Source organism: Kogia breviceps, chromosome 8, assembly GCF_026419965.1.
Source record: "Kogia breviceps isolate mKogBre1 chromosome 8, mKogBre1 haplotype 1, whole genome shotgun sequence".
NCBI classification, from domain to species: Eukaryota; Metazoa; Chordata; class Mammalia; order Artiodactyla; family Physeteridae; genus Kogia; species Kogia breviceps.
In genome coordinates, this window is record NC_081317.1 from 8433959 (window position 1) to 8450892 (window position 16934).

The following is a 16934-nucleotide window of genomic DNA, read 5'->3' on the forward strand; positions in this document are numbered from 1 at the left end:
CAGCTTCAAAACTACCGGCTTTCATCTATCAAAGGAAAGAAAAAAAGAACCCTCTCTGGCACCTGCCCTGGCCGGCCTCGGGAGGGGTGCTGTGTTCGGGAGACCCTCAGAACAGGTAGGGTTCTTTCCGTCTGTTTCCAGAAGAGATGGAGGCTTAGTAAGGACCTGCCCAAAGTCACACTGTGAGGAGATGCGGCCACCAAGCTTTGAGCTAAGGTCTCCTGACCCCAAGTTTGGGGTCCTGTCCCCAGCACACAAACGCTTCTTGCACAGATTCCTGAGTCAATGTCTGACACCTCGGCTGACCCCCCAACAATGACACTGTGTGTACATAACAGGTGTAGATTTCTCATCAGAGGAGGATGTTTTGACTCAGCCGTTTTAATGGAGCCGCATGATAATCTTACTGCTGCCGTTTTCTGCTACTTTATCATTTCACTGCTGCCAACTTTTCAACGCCAAGTATTTTTCTGACTAATTTTCACCCATCATTTAATTTTCTGACCTTTGCCACTAGCGCCTTTAATAAGAAAAGGGAACATGTTTGAATGCCAGAGATCTAGAGCTCTGCAGGGGTATCTGAGAGATAACTGTCTGGAAACATTCTTGATGGAAAGTCCTCAGGGTCATGTGAAGTGCAGGATGTAGGAGACGTATGGAGATTTTTTTTTTAGCAACAGCAGAAAATACTGAACACGTCTACACTATTTTGCACTTACTCCATGATTTTAGAAAGCTTGTCATACCTAAAAAGCCTTCAAGGAAAGAATTGCTAGATTTGCCCTTTAAAAAAAGGAAAGGAAAGATTCTCCATCATAAGAAACACTAAAATAGTTGTAAAATAGTCGAAATCGGGCTTCCCTGGTGGCGCAGTGGTTGAGAGTCCGCCTGCCGATGCAGGGGACACGGGTTCGTGCCCCGGTCCGGGAAGATCCCACATGCCGCGGAGCGGCTGGGCCCATGAGCCATGCCTGCTGAGCCTCTGTGTCTGGAGCCTGTGCTCCGCAACGGGAGAGGCCACAACAGTGAGAGGCCCGCGTACCGCAAAAAAAAAGTCGAAATCGTTGTAAAATGGGCAAAGGACACCAAAAGGTAAGCATAGAAGAAAAACAAATCAAAGATTTTAAAAGGCATAACACCTTGACAGAGAAGAAGTATAAACTCTTATTTTTCTTAACCTGGCTGACTGGCAATGATTAAGACTAGTTGTAGGGACACAGAGAGAAGTCAGCCTGGGCCCCTTACCCTGGAGTCCACTCTGGTTGAGGAAAAGGATGAGGGCTTTCGAGTTTGGGCTCTGGATGATCACTGGGTTCAGATCCTGCACCTGCCCCTACCGGGAGGGAGTGTCCCCACGCTCCAGTTTCCTCATCTGTAGAGCAGGGAGACTACTAGCTACCTGGCAGGTGTGTCAGGAAGACCTCGGGCATAAATGCATGGATGGGGCACGTAGTAAACGCCCAGCACATGTTGGCTAGCGGAAATATTTTATTGTCACTACCGTTCCAGTCAAGCCTCTCTCAGAGTCAGGGTTTCATAATCTGGGGTTTGGAAGTCCGTTTACCTTCTGATTATAAGCAAAATTGTGTGTCTATGCATCTTTCTAGATAGAGGGTCTGGAGCTTCTTCCCCAAAACTCTTAAAGGGATTGGTTGGCTCCAAAACATTTAAAAACACTTGCCTTTTAAAACCAGCCCTCTGTAGAAATGTCAAAGGTAAAGCTGGAACCACTCAGGGAACCCACACAGGTAGCGTAGGCTGGGAGCCGCAAGGCTGACCGGCTACCCTCCTGGCGTCCCCGAAGCTTCTCCCCATGCGGCGCCCACCTTCAAAGCCGGCCTTTCAGCCTGAGAATCCATGGAGCCCCACGGCGGCTCGTTTTCAGTTAGGTGTTATCCTGCAGGCTTCTGCCGGACCTTCTGTCACCAGCTTCCGCATCGAACGGCCTCTCCTGTGCTTCTGACTCGGTATCGAGCTGGGAGGCCTCCCACGCCCGCTCTGTGCTCTGCTCCAGCTGCCGGGGACAGACTCCCAATTCTCGGCTTTGGTCCCCGGGGCCACGGGCTGAACACAACCAAAATCTTTCTCTCCTTCATGAATGTTCTTTCTGGAGGTCTGGCCTCCCCTTCCCAGGACGGAAGAGGCACAAGGCAAAGAAGGAAGCAGCTGCTTGTGCCACATCTGCTACCGGGTGGGTGCTTGGGGCCCTGGCCATCCCTTGGGGGAAGGAGGGCTGGCCAGCAGGTAAACGGCTGGAGGAGGAAGGGGGAGCCCCAGTTAGCTGTCAGCGGGGAGCTCCCACGCCCACCTTCCTTCTCGGTGCTGTTGAGCGCTGGGGACAGAGGGGCGAGCAAGCGAGCCCCTGCCCTGCCGTCAGGCTCCAGGTGGGGATGCTCACGCCCAACTGTGAGGCCTCAGGAAAAGCCCGCTTGACGTGTCCAACAAAGACCAAACCCAAACCTGTCCTGTTTAACCATCAGGTGTGGACTAATCCAGCCCAATCACAGCTAGGGAGGAATGGGAGAAGTCTGATCTACACAGGAAAAGCTAAATGCACCCGTCCCCGATGCCTGCCCTTTCCAGCCTCCCCCACGCACAGGAAGGACAGGATTCCACAGGAACTCAGGCTGAGAGAAAGCTGGTGAAGTCAGCTCCCTGCCCCTCAACGGGCAGGGGAGCAGCCCCCGCCTGCCCTAGGCTTCCACTGCCCGGCACAGGACCTGCTGGGGCTGGGACTCAATAAACAGTCGTTGAATAAACATACACATTAATAGAATAAGATGGAATTTTCTTGGGACGTCTGGTCTTAACCATTCTCAGTTTAGGATTGTTTTGAAGAGAAGCTGAAGCTATGTGTGGTGATTTTATTTATTGTAAAATACACAGTTCAATGGCTAGGTCTTGAAAAACTTTGGAAGTTTTCTCAGATCAATAAGGAAGAAGCCAGCTTATTTGGCCCTTGGTGACTTAGGTTTGTACCCTCTTGCTGACGTGACCAATGTCCAAACACAGGAAACCACCACGGGAAGTGGGGGAGGGGTGTTGAGAGACCTACGGTAGTGACACCCATCCCTTCTGACTGGGCTGCCCAAGCTCGGGGAAGTCACAGATCACAGAACCCATCTCGTCTCAGTTGCAAAAGAGAGCCATGGATTGGAAGGTGCCCTAGACACCATCCTTTAAGTGCATGGACCTCGAAACATGGGCTCTGAGCACCTGGTCCTCGGTGAGCCTCCTTTGGAAAATACAGATGGAGCTGCACAGAAACTTGGTCCCCCCAAAAGGTCTTTGGAGGCCAGCATCTGAATCCCAGAAATATCCCGAAACCTCTGGCTACATATTCTGGGCATTGCTTGGGCCCCTGTGACCCCCATGGAAGCTCACTTACTAAAAACGTCTGCGACTGTCACCGAGCACCGTCGCTGGGAAGGCGGGCATGCAGTCAGCCGGCTGGGAGGGGCAGCGAGCCCGGCTCACCGACGGGGCGGAGCCCGCTCCGTGCCGACGGACGCTGCTGTCTCTCAGCAGGCTCACATCTCTTTTTGCCAATATAACCAACTTAAAAGAAAAAAACCACTCCAGGAACTGCACACAAATGATCCAAGCAATCCTTACAGCCCCAATGAGGTAAACATGATCTCCCTTCTACAAACTGGGGAAACCGAGGGCTTGGAGAGGTAAGGAAGCTCGGCCAAATCACACCATGGGGGAGTCAGGGGTGAAAGTGCGCCCAGACCCCTAGCCCTGGGCTACCCTAATCAGGCCCCTCACCCTGCAGGTCTGTGGCTTCCGGCCGGAGTCCTGCCCGAGGCTGTGCCGCGCGGGTCGCAGCCAGGGGGGAGGGGAGGGGAGGACGTGGCTCGGTGGCCAGGCAGCAGGGAGGGAGGTCTGTGACGGCCGCACACCTGTGTCCCCAGGCCCGTGGAGAGACTGCCTGCAGGCCCTGGAGGATGGCCACGACACCAGCTCCATCTACCTGGTGAAGCCAGAGAACACCAACCGCCTCATGCAGGTGTGGTGTGACCAGAGACATGACCCCGGGGGCTGGACCGTCATCCAGAGGCGCCTGGACGGCTCGGTCAACTTCTTCCGAAACTGGGAGACGTACAAGGTGAGGACTGCCCACCTGGGTGCCAGGGCCCTCGGAAGGAGGCACCTGCTGCCCGTCAGGGCCTGTGTGGCCCAAGGGAGGAGGACACTGACAGGCCCATTTCTGCAAACCCACCAGGGTGGAGGGGACCAGCCGCTCCTTCGCTGCCCCACTGGCAACTGTGGCAGGACAGAGACAGGGGTTCAGACCACAAAAGCCCCACGAATGGGGTGGGAATTCTGAAATGCTGGGGTGCAGTAGCTCCTCACCCCAGCCAGGTGTGGGGCTCTCAAGGGGAAGACCTGTCCTCACAGCCCAGAAGGGGCAAGTCCCAAGGCTCCCAAGCCCCGGGAAAATCTCCCACATAGCCCGTTTTGGGGAACTGTGGGAATACTTGGGTCCTAATTCCAGGGCTCATCCTCTGGGCTCCCAATTCCTGGGAAGTTGGATGCTCTTCCTTGTAGGAGGAAAGGCTGCAAGGGCTCCACCCCACACCTGTCTCACTCCTCTGAACAAAGAAGTGGCACCGAGGACGCGAGGGCAGCTGAGTTCACTGACACCTGCCACGCGCCAGGCGCAGTGCTGGGTGCTTCTGCTCATTACCTCCTTTGCTCTCACATCAACCCCAGGAGGGAGAGACTGGTCTGGACCCAGTTTACAGATGACAAGTTGGCACAGACAGGAAGGGGGAGAGCAGTGACTACAGCCTAGGCCTCTGGCACCTGCAGAGCCGACAAACTCCCTGGACCACGACCCCCGCACGTGGCTTGGCCATGCCCCGGTCCTGTCCTGCTTGCCCTCCAACCCACCTCCTGACCAGCCTGTGCCTGTGTTTTCTCCTCTTTCTCCTCTGCCTCCTAGTTGAGAGGTTCCTGAAGACACCCTAACTCCTTCCGCCTCCTTTCCACATTCTCTTCCCCAGAGCAGTAGGTGCAGTGGTTAAGTCTGGGTTCTTAGTTCAAATCCTGGCTCACCCTCAGGCACTCTGGGACCCTGGGCCTCCCCAGGCCTCAGTCCACCCACTCTAGGGAGGATAGTGATAGTACCTAGTTCACAGAGCTGGCATGAGGGTTAATAAAATGACCTACGGAAGGTTCCGCCGGCGGTGCCAATATACCGTAAGTACTCACTAAATACTAGCTATTATTATCACTAAGGAACCCACCTATTTTTCAAGACTTCAAGTGGCCACCACTCGGCTGATGACACCCAAAAATACGTGGAAAAACTATAACAAATCCACTGGATTCTAGACCTAGGAGGGTGCCCACGTGGATGTGGCAAGCCTTTGTCACAGCTCACACCTGTGCATTAGTTTTTTACCTGGGACCCTCACACACAGCCCCTTCCCGGAGAAGGGAACAGAAGCTCAGAGAAGGTAAGGGAATTGTCCAGGGAACTCATGTTGCATGCTACTGGGTGCTAGGCCCTTAATTTACCATATTAAGTGTGTCCTTACAGCAACCCTGCAGGGAAGGTAACATAGCGTCTCCCACGTTCACACGATGCATAGCGTGAAACAGGCACTCTCTAAATAGTCTTGAGTGTTGCATGACCGAGGCTCCCACAGGCAAAGTGACTCATCAAGTGACAGCCAGGCGGGAGGGTGGGGAATTAAATGCAGGCCTGCCTTCTGGTCTGCCTGTGTCCAGGCCTCTCTGTCTGGCGCCGAGCAGCTGACAGCCGGGCCCTGCTGGCTGAGCGCACTACTTATTCCTCACTAATGCTTGCCCACGTTTTCCCCAGCAAGGGTTTGGGAACATCGACGGCGAGTACTGGCTGGGCCTGGAGAACATTTACTGGCTGACGAACCAAGGCAACTACAAACTGCTGGTGACCATGGAAGACTGGTCTGGCCGCAAGGTCTTTGCAGAATATGCCAGCTTCCGCCTGGAGCCTGAGAGCGAGTATTATAAGCTGCGGCTGGGGCGCTACCATGGCAACGCCGGTGACTCCTTTACCTGGCACAATGGCAAGCAGTTCACCACCCTGGACAGAGACCATGATGTCTACACAGGTAGGACCAGTGGAGTCACACCCAGGTGCAGGGCAGGGGAAAGAGGTCAGTCAAAGCCTAGCCTCTGACTCCCAGGCCCGAGAACAGGAAGATCCCAGGGCCCAGCTGCCCAACCCCGCTCCCATCCCCTGAAGGCCCACTCCTTTGCCCTCTGCCCACAGATCCCCTTCGCAAGGCTGGGTCAGCATGGCGTTTACAAAGAGGGGAAGGTAAAGAGGTGCACAAATTACACATCTGAGGGCCACTCTGGGCCAAGCTGGACATTGTACCGGGCTGTGCACTGCATCACTCCCTGCCTGAGGCACCGGGTGTCACGGCGACATGTCCCCACGTTACACCCTGGCTAACAATGCTGCCCCACCTCCTACATGCCCGTGCCTTTGGGGGCGCTGTTCAATCTCTCTGGGCCCGTTTCCACATCTGGAAATAAGGACATACCTACGTAGCGGGGTGGTGAGAAGGTGAGAATGTGCCTGAAGTGCTTTGTCTGGGACTTGGCGGAGTCAGGCTCTGAGTGGGTGCAGTCTCTAGTGTGTACTGTCAATGCAGTGCTATGGGAAGCTATGAGAGGAAACCAGGTAGGAGAGATGAAACGACCTGTCCAAGATCACATGCCTCAAGTCCAGGTCTTTATTAAACAAAAAAACAACGGAAAAAACCAAAAACTGTAAGAAACGCACACAGTCCAAACCTGAGTCCAGACGTCAACCCCCCACATTCATCTCAAGCTCCACACCTCAATTCCTGGGCCCTCGCTGGTCGGTCCCTGGGGAGCCAAGCCCGCCTCCAGGCCAAGGCTGTTCTCATGGGTAAACCCAGCCCCCTCCTGCCCCAGCTCCCCGATAGGTCCCAGTCTAAAGGCCACAGCCTCCCCTTTGAGGACTGTCCCAGGAACCAGCTGCACTTCCTTGGCAAGCCCGGCTGCCTGCATCCTGAGGAGGGATCCCCACTCCAGGTCGCTACAGCAGCAGACCGTTCTCACCACACTGGGGGAAACACCGACACCTCTACCTACTCCCTGGTGCAGAACCGACCCTGCTGCAGGGGCCCCGAGGAGGAGGCGTGTCGTCTGAGGCCGGGGCTGCCAGGGCTTCCGGAAGAGCAGGGCGGGAAGATGACCCTCATCAGAACTGTCAGACCCTGGGGACAGAGAGGCTGGTTACAGCATTTCTTGAGGGCCGTTATGGGGCGCAGGGAGCAGACTGTTCTGCGACTCCAACCGTCAGGCCTGCGCAGCAGCGGGGTCAGTGGATGGGAGCCGGTGAGCTCCCCGTCCCTGGAGGCGCGCGGGGCAAGCTCAGGAGGGGCGTCCACTGGCTGACGGGAGGCTGGCTGTGGCGTACCGGGGGTTCTGCCCTCCAAATCCGATGCTGCCGCTTGGACCTCGTGGCCTCGGGTCATGGCCCAGAGGGGCCAGAGAAAAACTCTCGGGCTGCTGGGGCTCTGGGGGGTGCCTGGGGCTGAGCCTCCTCTCGGCCTTCTGCCTCAGCCGGCCTGCTCTCTCCTCACCTCGCCCCAAGGCCCCTCCTGGAGCAGAGCTGCCCCCCCGTTGGGCCCCCAAACCCACAGACTTGACCGGGCAGCCCTTCTCCTGAGTGGGGTCTCTCCCCGGGCCTGACAATGTCTTCCCTCTCCCTCCTGGGAAGGGCGATGCCCCCGCACGCCCGCTTGTACCTTGCCCACACTTTTACTGTTGTTCCGAACTGCTTGTCCTTGGCAGCAAGATCCAGCATGATATGATAGTGCCAGAAACTTTATGAAAATATCTTGCTTTTGTGGAAAAAAAAAATGTTTTTGGCTGGAATACAGGCTTGGGAGGAATAGAGAAACATTTCATCTTAAACACTTCCTTTGTCATTCTATAAAGACTCTTGATCTAATAGTTTCAGCTCTTAAAAAACATTCTTAAGAAAAACTGGCCTTCTACCCGCCCACCTCAGGTCATTTCTGTTTTCCTCCCTGGTGCTTGCCCTGCAGCGAGCGCTGGGCTAATCCGTGGCCTCCTTCGGTTCCCACACGGGTCCCGTACGGTGCAGGGGCAGCGCGCCCATCCTTATTCTGCCGTGAGAATTCAGTGGCTCGACAAGGTTAAGCTGCCTGCCCAAGATCACAGAGCTCGTTAGTCAGCAGGCAGGTCTGAGGCCCCGTCCCCTCTCTCAGGCACCCTTGGTCCAAATGCCTCCACAGGGGGTCCCTCGGAAGCCCTCCGAGCAGACGGTGGACACGGGTAGAACCTCCTCCCTGAGACCTTCTCGCTCTTTCTCTCCTGTAGGCAACTGTGCCCACTACCAGAAGGGTGGCTGGTGGTATAACGCCTGTGCCCACTCCAACCTCAACGGGGTCTGGTACCGCGGGGGCCACTACCGGAGCCGCTACCAGGACGGAGTCTACTGGGCTGAGTTCCGAGGAGGCTCCTACTCGCTCAAGAAGGTGGTGATGATGATCCGGCCGAACCCCAACACCTTCCACTAGGCTGGCCCCCCCTCCTGACCCCTCGTGGCCGCCGGGAGCCTGCCCGGCTGTGCTGGCCCGGCACAGAGAGCGCCTCCTTCCAGTTCACCTCAGGACTGGGAGGACTGCGACGCTGGACTTTGATTTCCCAAGTCACTGCGGCAGATAATACAACTGAATCCAAGCGGTATTCTCTGTTGCTACTACTCTTCTCCACATCGGACAGCCCCTCGTGTTTCCAGACAGGACAGGACGGCAGACAAGTCTTTCCTTAAATAAAAGTAAGCCCCAGCAATAAAAACACAACTGCGAAACACCTTCATAATATACACGTGTGTGAGCCGACCTTGTGCATTTATGTGTATACCATGTATATATGCATTTAGATATATACACGTGGCGTATATCTAGATACATATATAGGTTTGCCTTATATACCTAAATACACGTATATTCAATTCTCAGATGCTGAGGCTGTTAACAACAGCTCTGCTCTTAGGAGAAGAGCATTTCATTTATGTTGTATTACTTGAGTCTAAGGGCAGGTCACAGACTGTGTAGCTCTCATTCAAAGAACAATCCTTGGCGTCCACAGGCCTGGATTCTTCCAGGACTGTCTACAGTACTATTCTCTCACATAGGGGTTCTCAACTCCCTTGCTTAAGATCCCCCTTGGCACCTAACCCAATTTCAAAACCACCGTCCCTCTTTATTTCTATACTTCTCCGCACTCTCAGGACTTTTCACCGCCCACCCACCCACCCACTTATCCATGCATTCAATGCCATTCAATTAAGTGCCTTCCGTGCTCCAGTCCCCGGCCACTTGTGTTCCAGGCACCTTTTCTGCTCTTCTCTATTCTCTGCCTACTTACTCCTCACCTTTCCTGTCCCCCTGTGCTTTCTTTCCAGGCAAGATTCCTTAGCCTCTGAGTAGGAAAGCATGGACTCCACATGGTCAGGAAAGGGAAAGTCAGGCCCAAAAGCTAACTCTTGGCCACAAGGATAATGGTATTTGCAGTCTCGTATTTTCCAGTCACAGTTTAGCCTACCTGTCATTTTAACCTTCACGGAAATAATAACCTACCTTGCCAGCAGATATTCGATTGAAGAGAAGTCATCATCCAATCGTTGGGGGCCCCAAATGGCTACATACCAAAGGTCCCATGCTCTCAGGCCGACTAGTGTCCACATCTCGTCTCCAAACTACACTTCCCCGGAGATCAAGCGCCACAAAAATGAGAACTAGCCACTTGTCGTGAGTTACTGAATAACCAGGGGCCACGGAGCCCTGGGTCAGCGCATCACAGTGCGGCGGCTTTTTTAGTCCTGTTAGCCACGGAGCATCAGGCTCGGTACTACCGGGACTCTTGCCAAGCAGGGAGCAAGGGATGAACAAGAAGATGAGACCCTCCTAGAGGGCACGTGGGTCGGGGTGGGCGAGATGTTGGAACGTTCGGTACTGTCCGCATCTGGCTGTGTGCCTATTACCTCAGCAGTCTCACAAAGTGTTCCATGTAGCATGTTTTGTGTATATAAAAGGGACGGGTTTTTTTTTTTAATATATTCTCAGATTATCCTTGTAATGACACATCTGCAATAAAAGCCATCAGTGCTATTTGGATGTATCTACACTGTGCGTTATTGTTTTAGAATGCCTTCCTGGGACCTCCGATACCAGAGCCTCTTTGAGCAAAACCAGGAAGAGATTCAACCATGGAAATCAATGACATCACACTTTCCCTATCCCTGGTTTCCAACTCTACCCCGAGGAGTCCCACCTCCTTACGTCTAGCTGCGTCCTGGATGTCTCTGCCAGACACAAGCAGTGCAGTCAACACCTGAAACACCTTTCCTCAGGTCTGGTCTCATTTCACCAAATGGTACCATCTACTCAATTGCTCGGGTGAGAAGCCAGGACTCCGCCCTCCCCCTGGTCAAGGTCGACCCACCCCTCCGTGCAAGGCCTCTTCTCTGCCTTGGTGTAGGCCCTCCTCCCCTCCCCCCTCGAGCACAGCAACAGGCTCTTCCACCTCCCTCGTCCCAATCCGACTTCCACACTAGCTGCCAGAACCGCCTTCCTGTAAAACAAATCTGTCGGTAGGGAAGGCATCTCTGGGCCTGATGAGAAACCCCAAAACCATAAAGGAAAAGACGAAGGGATAGGACTAAAGAAAGTCCCGAATTTTTTGCCCTCTGAAAAACAAAACAAAATAAAACATGACTGAGATTGAAAGGCAAATATTAAACCAGAGAAAAGTATACAATTAATATTCATGCTACACCAAGAACTCTTTCAAATTAAGAAGAAAGATACAAACACTGTTATAGAAAACTTGGTAAAGCGCACAAACACGTTAGAAGACTCACAAACGGCCAGTAAACAAGAAAAGAGGCCAACCTCAGTAATTACCAGAGTTGTACATTAAATCAAGCATAAACCATCACATGGTGCCTAGCTGACTGGCAAAGATGAAAAAATATCGATCTCCACATTGACAAGGGAATGGAGAAATATGTACTCTGGATGGAAGTAAAAACATTCAATATTTTTGAAGAGCAGTTCGGCAATGTATATATCAAAATTTAAAACGTACTTAAACCTTTGGACTCACCAATCTCTCTTCTTAATGACAAAGTAATACTGCCACATGAGAGCCTTTTGTAGCAAAGTTGTGCTGTGGAGAGACTGATGTTTACTGAAGCCTACTACGTGCTTGGAATTGGACTTGTGTCTTCTTACGTGACCTCACGGCAGCCTGTGTAGGAGGGACTGTTCCCCTTACTTCACAGAAGGGGAGAAAGTGCGGCTCACAGCCAGACTGCTGGTAAAATGCCCCAGCAGGAGTTAGTCCAGAAGGTTCTGGATGTCAGGCACTCAGAGTTCTCAACTCCCTTCTCCCAAGTGCCTAGTCAGTGTTGGGGGTCACAGTGGAATCTGGACACTACTAGGTGTCCTCAACCTTGGCCCAGACCACACCCACCCCCTCCCATACCTGGAGTCGGGTGTGTGGGATGCAAGGATTGATGGCAAAGGAAAACAGGGCCCAACCTTACCAGTCACTGGTCTTATGTCCAAACCCCAAAGCAGAGAGCTCTGGAAAGGCACACTGGACAAGGGGGAGCAACCCTTTACTAAACTAGTTGGGAGCCAAACAAAAGCAGGGCCTGACGCCACTGGTTCTCCAACCCCACACACCCCGATACCCAAACCTGGGTCTTGGTCAAATCATACCCCAGCTATGTGGAAGGAGAGGGAGGCATAAGCCCATCAGAGATGTGGAACCCACTCTCCCTGAAGTAAAATGGAGCAAGGGGAGCAAGTTTACCAAACCAACAGCATCAAAGAAGAGAACAGGGAGACGAGAGGGCTGTGCTCGGGCGCCACGCCTGGGGCCCAGGGAGTCACTCCGCTGCCAACAAACAGCGCTCGGCACAACTAACGCACATCAACACTCCTCCTCCTCGCCCATCCCACCCGGGGACTTCTAAGGCCTAACCCCTACCCTAAGGGGTCCTACTGTTACTGAGGTCTCCATGGTGAGTGCCTCTGCAGACCCAGAAGGAAGTCAGTGACACCTTGATCAGCGGAAGGCACCCACCTGCTGGGCTCGTGTGCGGAACACGGCAGGAAGACAGAGATGTTCCCCAAGTAAGTGACACTGAACAGGGCCCCCTCCCCCCCAATCTTGCCAATTTGATCCAGATTGAAAGAGAAACCTTTGAACTACTGCAAACACTGGGGATGGGAATCCATGATGTTCATACTCCGCAGATGCTCTTTAGGAGCTCAAGGGGTCCCCCCGATCTCCCAAGAGCACCTCATCTGCTTTATACAGTCTGGTAAAAAAACTCTCAGTTAGGGCTTCCCTGGTGGCACAGTGGTTGAGAGTCCGCCTGCCGATGCAGGGGACGCGGGTTCGTGCCCCGGTCCGGGAAGATCCCACACGCCGCGGAGCGGCTGGGCCCGTAAGCCATGGCCGCTGGGGCTGCGCGTCCGGAGCCTGTGCTCCGCAACGGGAGAGGCCACAGCAGTGAGAGGCCTGCGTACCGCAAAAAAAAAAAAAAAAAAAAAACAAATCTCTCAGTTATAGTAAGGGAAAGCTAGAGAACTGGATTAAACGAAAAAGGAACATTTTAAGTGTAACAAAATGTTAAACAGGCACTCTTTCAGCCTCGGTTTTTTCCGAGTCTCGAAAGGCTAAGGACAAAATCATAACTGCCAAGAGCTGCCACATTCTGGAGCAAAAGGTGTAAGACCCTCCTTGCGAGGGGGTGGCCCTAAACTGGCTCTGCAGCGTTAGCTGGCTGCCCACCTGCGGCCTGTGTAAGAGGCGCAGACAAAGTACCCCAGGGTGGGGGGGGGTGAGTCATCCCCACGACATGCTCCCCGCTGCCACCACAGGGAGGGTAGGTGTTCCCCCTCCTTCAGTCAGTGAGAGGAGCTTCCAGGGACCGTTCCAAGAGTCTGGCCTGGGGGAGTCTAAGCACTACCATCCGACTCACACCTCAAGTCTGCAGGCCAGAGGTGGAGAGCAGTAAGAAGCTGGTACTGCGCTGGCAGCAAAGGGCAGGCCCACCGATGGGGGCGGGGAGGCAAGGACACAGTTCCTAGGAACCAGAGGGCAGCCTGGATGGTGAGGAGGGGTGGTGCAGGAGGCCCAGGAGCCAAGGAAGGGCCGTAAGTGGTCAGCTAGAGGAGAAGCACCGCCCCATGGAGGGAGCTGAGTCAGAGGTGCCCCGAAGGGAAACTCTGAAGCAGCAGCAACAAAGAGGGAGAAAAGACAGGAAGAAGGGAAAAGACAGAGTGTGGGTGCTTTGGGCAGCTGGCATACCCAAGGGTGCCAGCTCTGGGTTCTGACTGAACAGGCCACATCAGAGGGGCCCTTGCCTCTCCCTTGTCTGTCTCGTCTGTTCCAACCCCAAGGGCCACAAAGCTCAGTGGACCAGGAGGGAGGCAACAGGACCGCGGGGTCTGGCGGAGGCACTTGAGCGTGTGCCCTCCCCCACCCCAGGCCTCCGTCAGGACCGGCTGTAGGAGTCCAGACTTCTGACCCCTACACTGGATGGTCTGGAGTGACGTGACTGTTAGTAACAGAGAGACTTGGGGGCCCGCTAAGTTCTCAGCATCGACCGGGAGAAGAACTAATCCACAGAGTAGGCTGGAAAGGACACTGCGGAAAAATAAAGCTGGTTTCTTCTTACACCTGATTGGGTCCAGCTCATTTAATAAGCCGGTTACATAAGGACATGAGGTATCTCCCGGAGTCCATGAGCAGGGACACAGGTGGGCCTCACAAGGACCAGGAACCAGAGACTGCCTGGAAAGCCTTCAAGAGGCCAGGAATCCGCTCTCTCAGCCTCTCTCTCGATCCTTTCCCTTTCCCTTGCCTGCAGGGTCTCTCTCTGTTTCTCGTGCATGGATCAGCTTTTCCCAGCATGGAATTTCTGAGCTCACATGTCCTCCTGGTCTGAGTGCCAGCAAAGACCTGAAGCCCCTCTCCTCTCAGCCAAACCCCAGCCAGAGGACCCGACTGGCCCGCTCGGGTTGGGTGTCCACCTCTCTCCTATCGACTGGGCTCCGAGCAAAGCTGGTGGAAGGAACGCGGCTGCTGGAGCTCGAGGCTGTGGAAGGCGTGCGGGAAGTTCCCAGGGTCCCAGCGGAGGAGGGGTCCATGCTGGCTCTATATCCAAAAAGGTGCCTGGACTAGACTCCAGCTGTGGTTGGTCCCCATCCTCTCTGGAGACCGTATTTTGCCAACTAGATGGATTCTGTCCCATTACTCGTTAGATCATGTCCTATTCCCCAGCCCCTCCCCTGCTGACTCCTGCCCTCCCAGGCTCAGCTGTGTCACTAAACATGACACATGGCTGTGCCCAGAGGGGGCTCTTACTGCCCTTCCTGGATACGCCGAGTTTCTCAATAGTTTTCGTAGATACAGGAGGCAACAAGTTCCCCACTGCTGGGCTCTTCCGGGCGGTATTTGCTCTGGATAACACTCATACCACCCACGATCTATAGGCGCTGTCCATGTGCTAGGCACCATGTGTGTCTCTTTAAACTCTCACAACGACCCTGTGAGGTGGGTTCTACAATTATCTTCCCTTCAACGTAACAGAAATTGAGGCTCAGAGTTGTACGTGACTTGCCCAAGAACATGCAGCCTGAGATTCTCAGGATTTGAGCTCGAGTCTGTCTGATTCCTGAGCTCCTGCCTCTGCAGGATTAGATCACTGTCCCCAATGATGAAATGAAATGACTAAGGCTCCTCTCTCACCCCATCGTCACTTCCTAGTACGTCTGAGAATCGTGCAGCATGGAGCCTGCTGCCCACAGAAGTGCGTGTGTGAGCTGGCCAGCCAGCCTAGCTGTGCAGAAGCAGCTGGATGGACAGTAGGGCCCCAGGTGTCAGGAAGTCAGTCCAGGGCTGTTTGCCCAATTTATCTCAGAGCTGAGGGCACAGAATAATAGGGGGCAGTGATGGAGAATATCTCTCAGCTTCTTGGGGCTCACAAGCCTTTGCCAGGGCTAAAGTGGCTGGGCCCTGTCTTTCTCCCTTCCTCTTGGAGGACAATCTACAGACTAAGCGCCGCCCTTTGGCAGTAGGAGTGTCCTGCTTGTGGCTGGTTTGCCTGTCACCTCATGTACCAATTCTATCTCGTCCAATCCTTGGTCTGCACTACCTGGTAACTGGGTCCCTGTTGTGTTGGCTTATCTCCCATCTCCACGCCTTCAGGACAGGGGCTTGCTTGGCTAGTCTCTCTCAGATCCTGCAGTCAGGCCTGAACCAGTTCTAGCCTGGGATTCCACCCCTTGTGGACACATGCCTTGGTACCCACAATCACTGGACACTCCTGACCTGGGGTATCCTGGGTCAGCTCACCCAAACATGGGAACTCAGACACAGATAATCCCTCCCAGCTGTGCAGCCTCCCCAAAGCCCTTCCACACGCAGCACCTCCCCGCTGCTCGCCGACGGTCATGATAAATCCGTCTCCATGGGCTGGTCAGGGGTGCTTCCTTCCCGCTGCTGCAGTACGTGTACGCTCCTAAAGCTGAGGGACATCTCACATTAGGAGGACAGCTCCCTGGGCAAGGGTGGGCAGGCCACATTCGCCCTGACCCTTAGCAGAGCTGGGAGTGGCCCAGAACCCACAAGGGTAGCTAACAAGAGAGGGAATGGGATTAGAATTGCCTTCTGGAGCAGTGTGATGACAGAGGCCCACGCCCTAGTCATCTCGAAGAGGGGAAAGAATTAGAGGAAGCACACAGCCTCCCTGGAGCCCAGAAAGCTGACCTAGCCCGAGGCGAGTGTGCCAGGCATTGGCTCCTCTCCACGGGAACCCGACAGCCAGGGCAGTGCAGGGCTGTGCTGGGGACGCACGGAGAGGAATTAAGGACAGACATTCAGGATGCAGATGCAGGAAGCAGGGGCAGCTGAGCAGCTGGGTGGGAGGCCGGAAGGGAGCATGGGCTTGAAGTAGGAAGCAGCTTCTTTGCCAAGAGCACAAATAACTAGTGGGTAGAGAAATGTGTATTAAAACCAGAGGTCATCTTTCACCTGTCGTTTCATTATAAGAAACTGGTTGGTAATGGCTAGCGCTGGTGAGAGCAGAGAAGACAGGCAGGCTGGCATGTGGGGGTGGGAGTGGAACTGAAACCCAGGAAGTGGGCTCCCCAGCAGCAGTGACCAAAAAGAAAGCCGCATGTCACCTCTGCCCAGCAATTCCACTTTCAGCTCTTGGTGTTTCAGAAATACTCTGGCAGGTGAGTAAAGATACAAGTAAAAAGGTATTCTCCACTGTACCACCCGTCCAAGGGAAAAAGTAGAAACAATCTAAGCATTTATCAATTGGGGATAAACAAATCAACGTACATCCAGGCCCCGCCCAACAAAGCGCCACGTGGCCACGGAGCCACTTGGAAGAATGAAGGAGTTCTGTGCCTGCTGCCACTGAACAGCAGCCCCCACACTGCGAGTGGAGCAAAAAGTAAGGTGCAAAACAAACTGTCTACCCAAAGGTTCCCATGTTGGTTAAAAAGCACAAGACTCTTCGCACACCCCCACGTGCACAGATACTTCTCCGTGTGGATTCAAGTGCCTGGAAGGACACACCCCACCTGCCAACACTGGCTGCCTCTACGAAGTAGGAGGGGAGGAAGGGGATTTTCACTTTCTACTTCATAGACTTTCTAGTGTGAGTTTTACAACAATGTGTTACTTTTGTCATTTTAAGAGTTTTTATTATTATTTTTTTTTTTTTGCGGTACGCGGGCTTCTCACTGTTGTGGCCTCTCCCGTTGCGGAGCACAGGCTCCGGACGCGCAGGCTCAGCGGCCATGGCTCACGGGCCCAGCCGCTCCGCGGCACATGGG

General features: G+C 54.1%; 2 protein-coding genes across 25 annotated transcripts in view; one reads left to right on the forward strand and one right to left on the reverse strand.

The window, feature by feature from the left end:
• Window positions 1-10185, forward strand: part of ANGPTL2 (angiopoietin like 2) — a 34073-nt gene extending 23888 nt beyond the window's left edge. The window contains exons 3-5 of the mRNA XM_059073097.2: window positions 3918-4111; window positions 5837-6107; window positions 8380-10185. Coding sequence (XP_058929080.1) covers window positions 3918-4111; window positions 5837-6107; window positions 8380-8579 — 665 coding nt within the window. The 3' untranslated portion in view covers window positions 8580-10185. The remainder of the gene's footprint in view (window positions 1-3917; window positions 4112-5836; window positions 6108-8379) is intronic.
• The window catches only part of RALGPS1 (Ral GEF with PH domain and SH3 binding motif 1), a 294874-nt gene that overhangs the window by 120745 nt on the left and 157195 nt on the right, over window positions 1-16934 (reverse strand). The window lies entirely within an intron of this gene.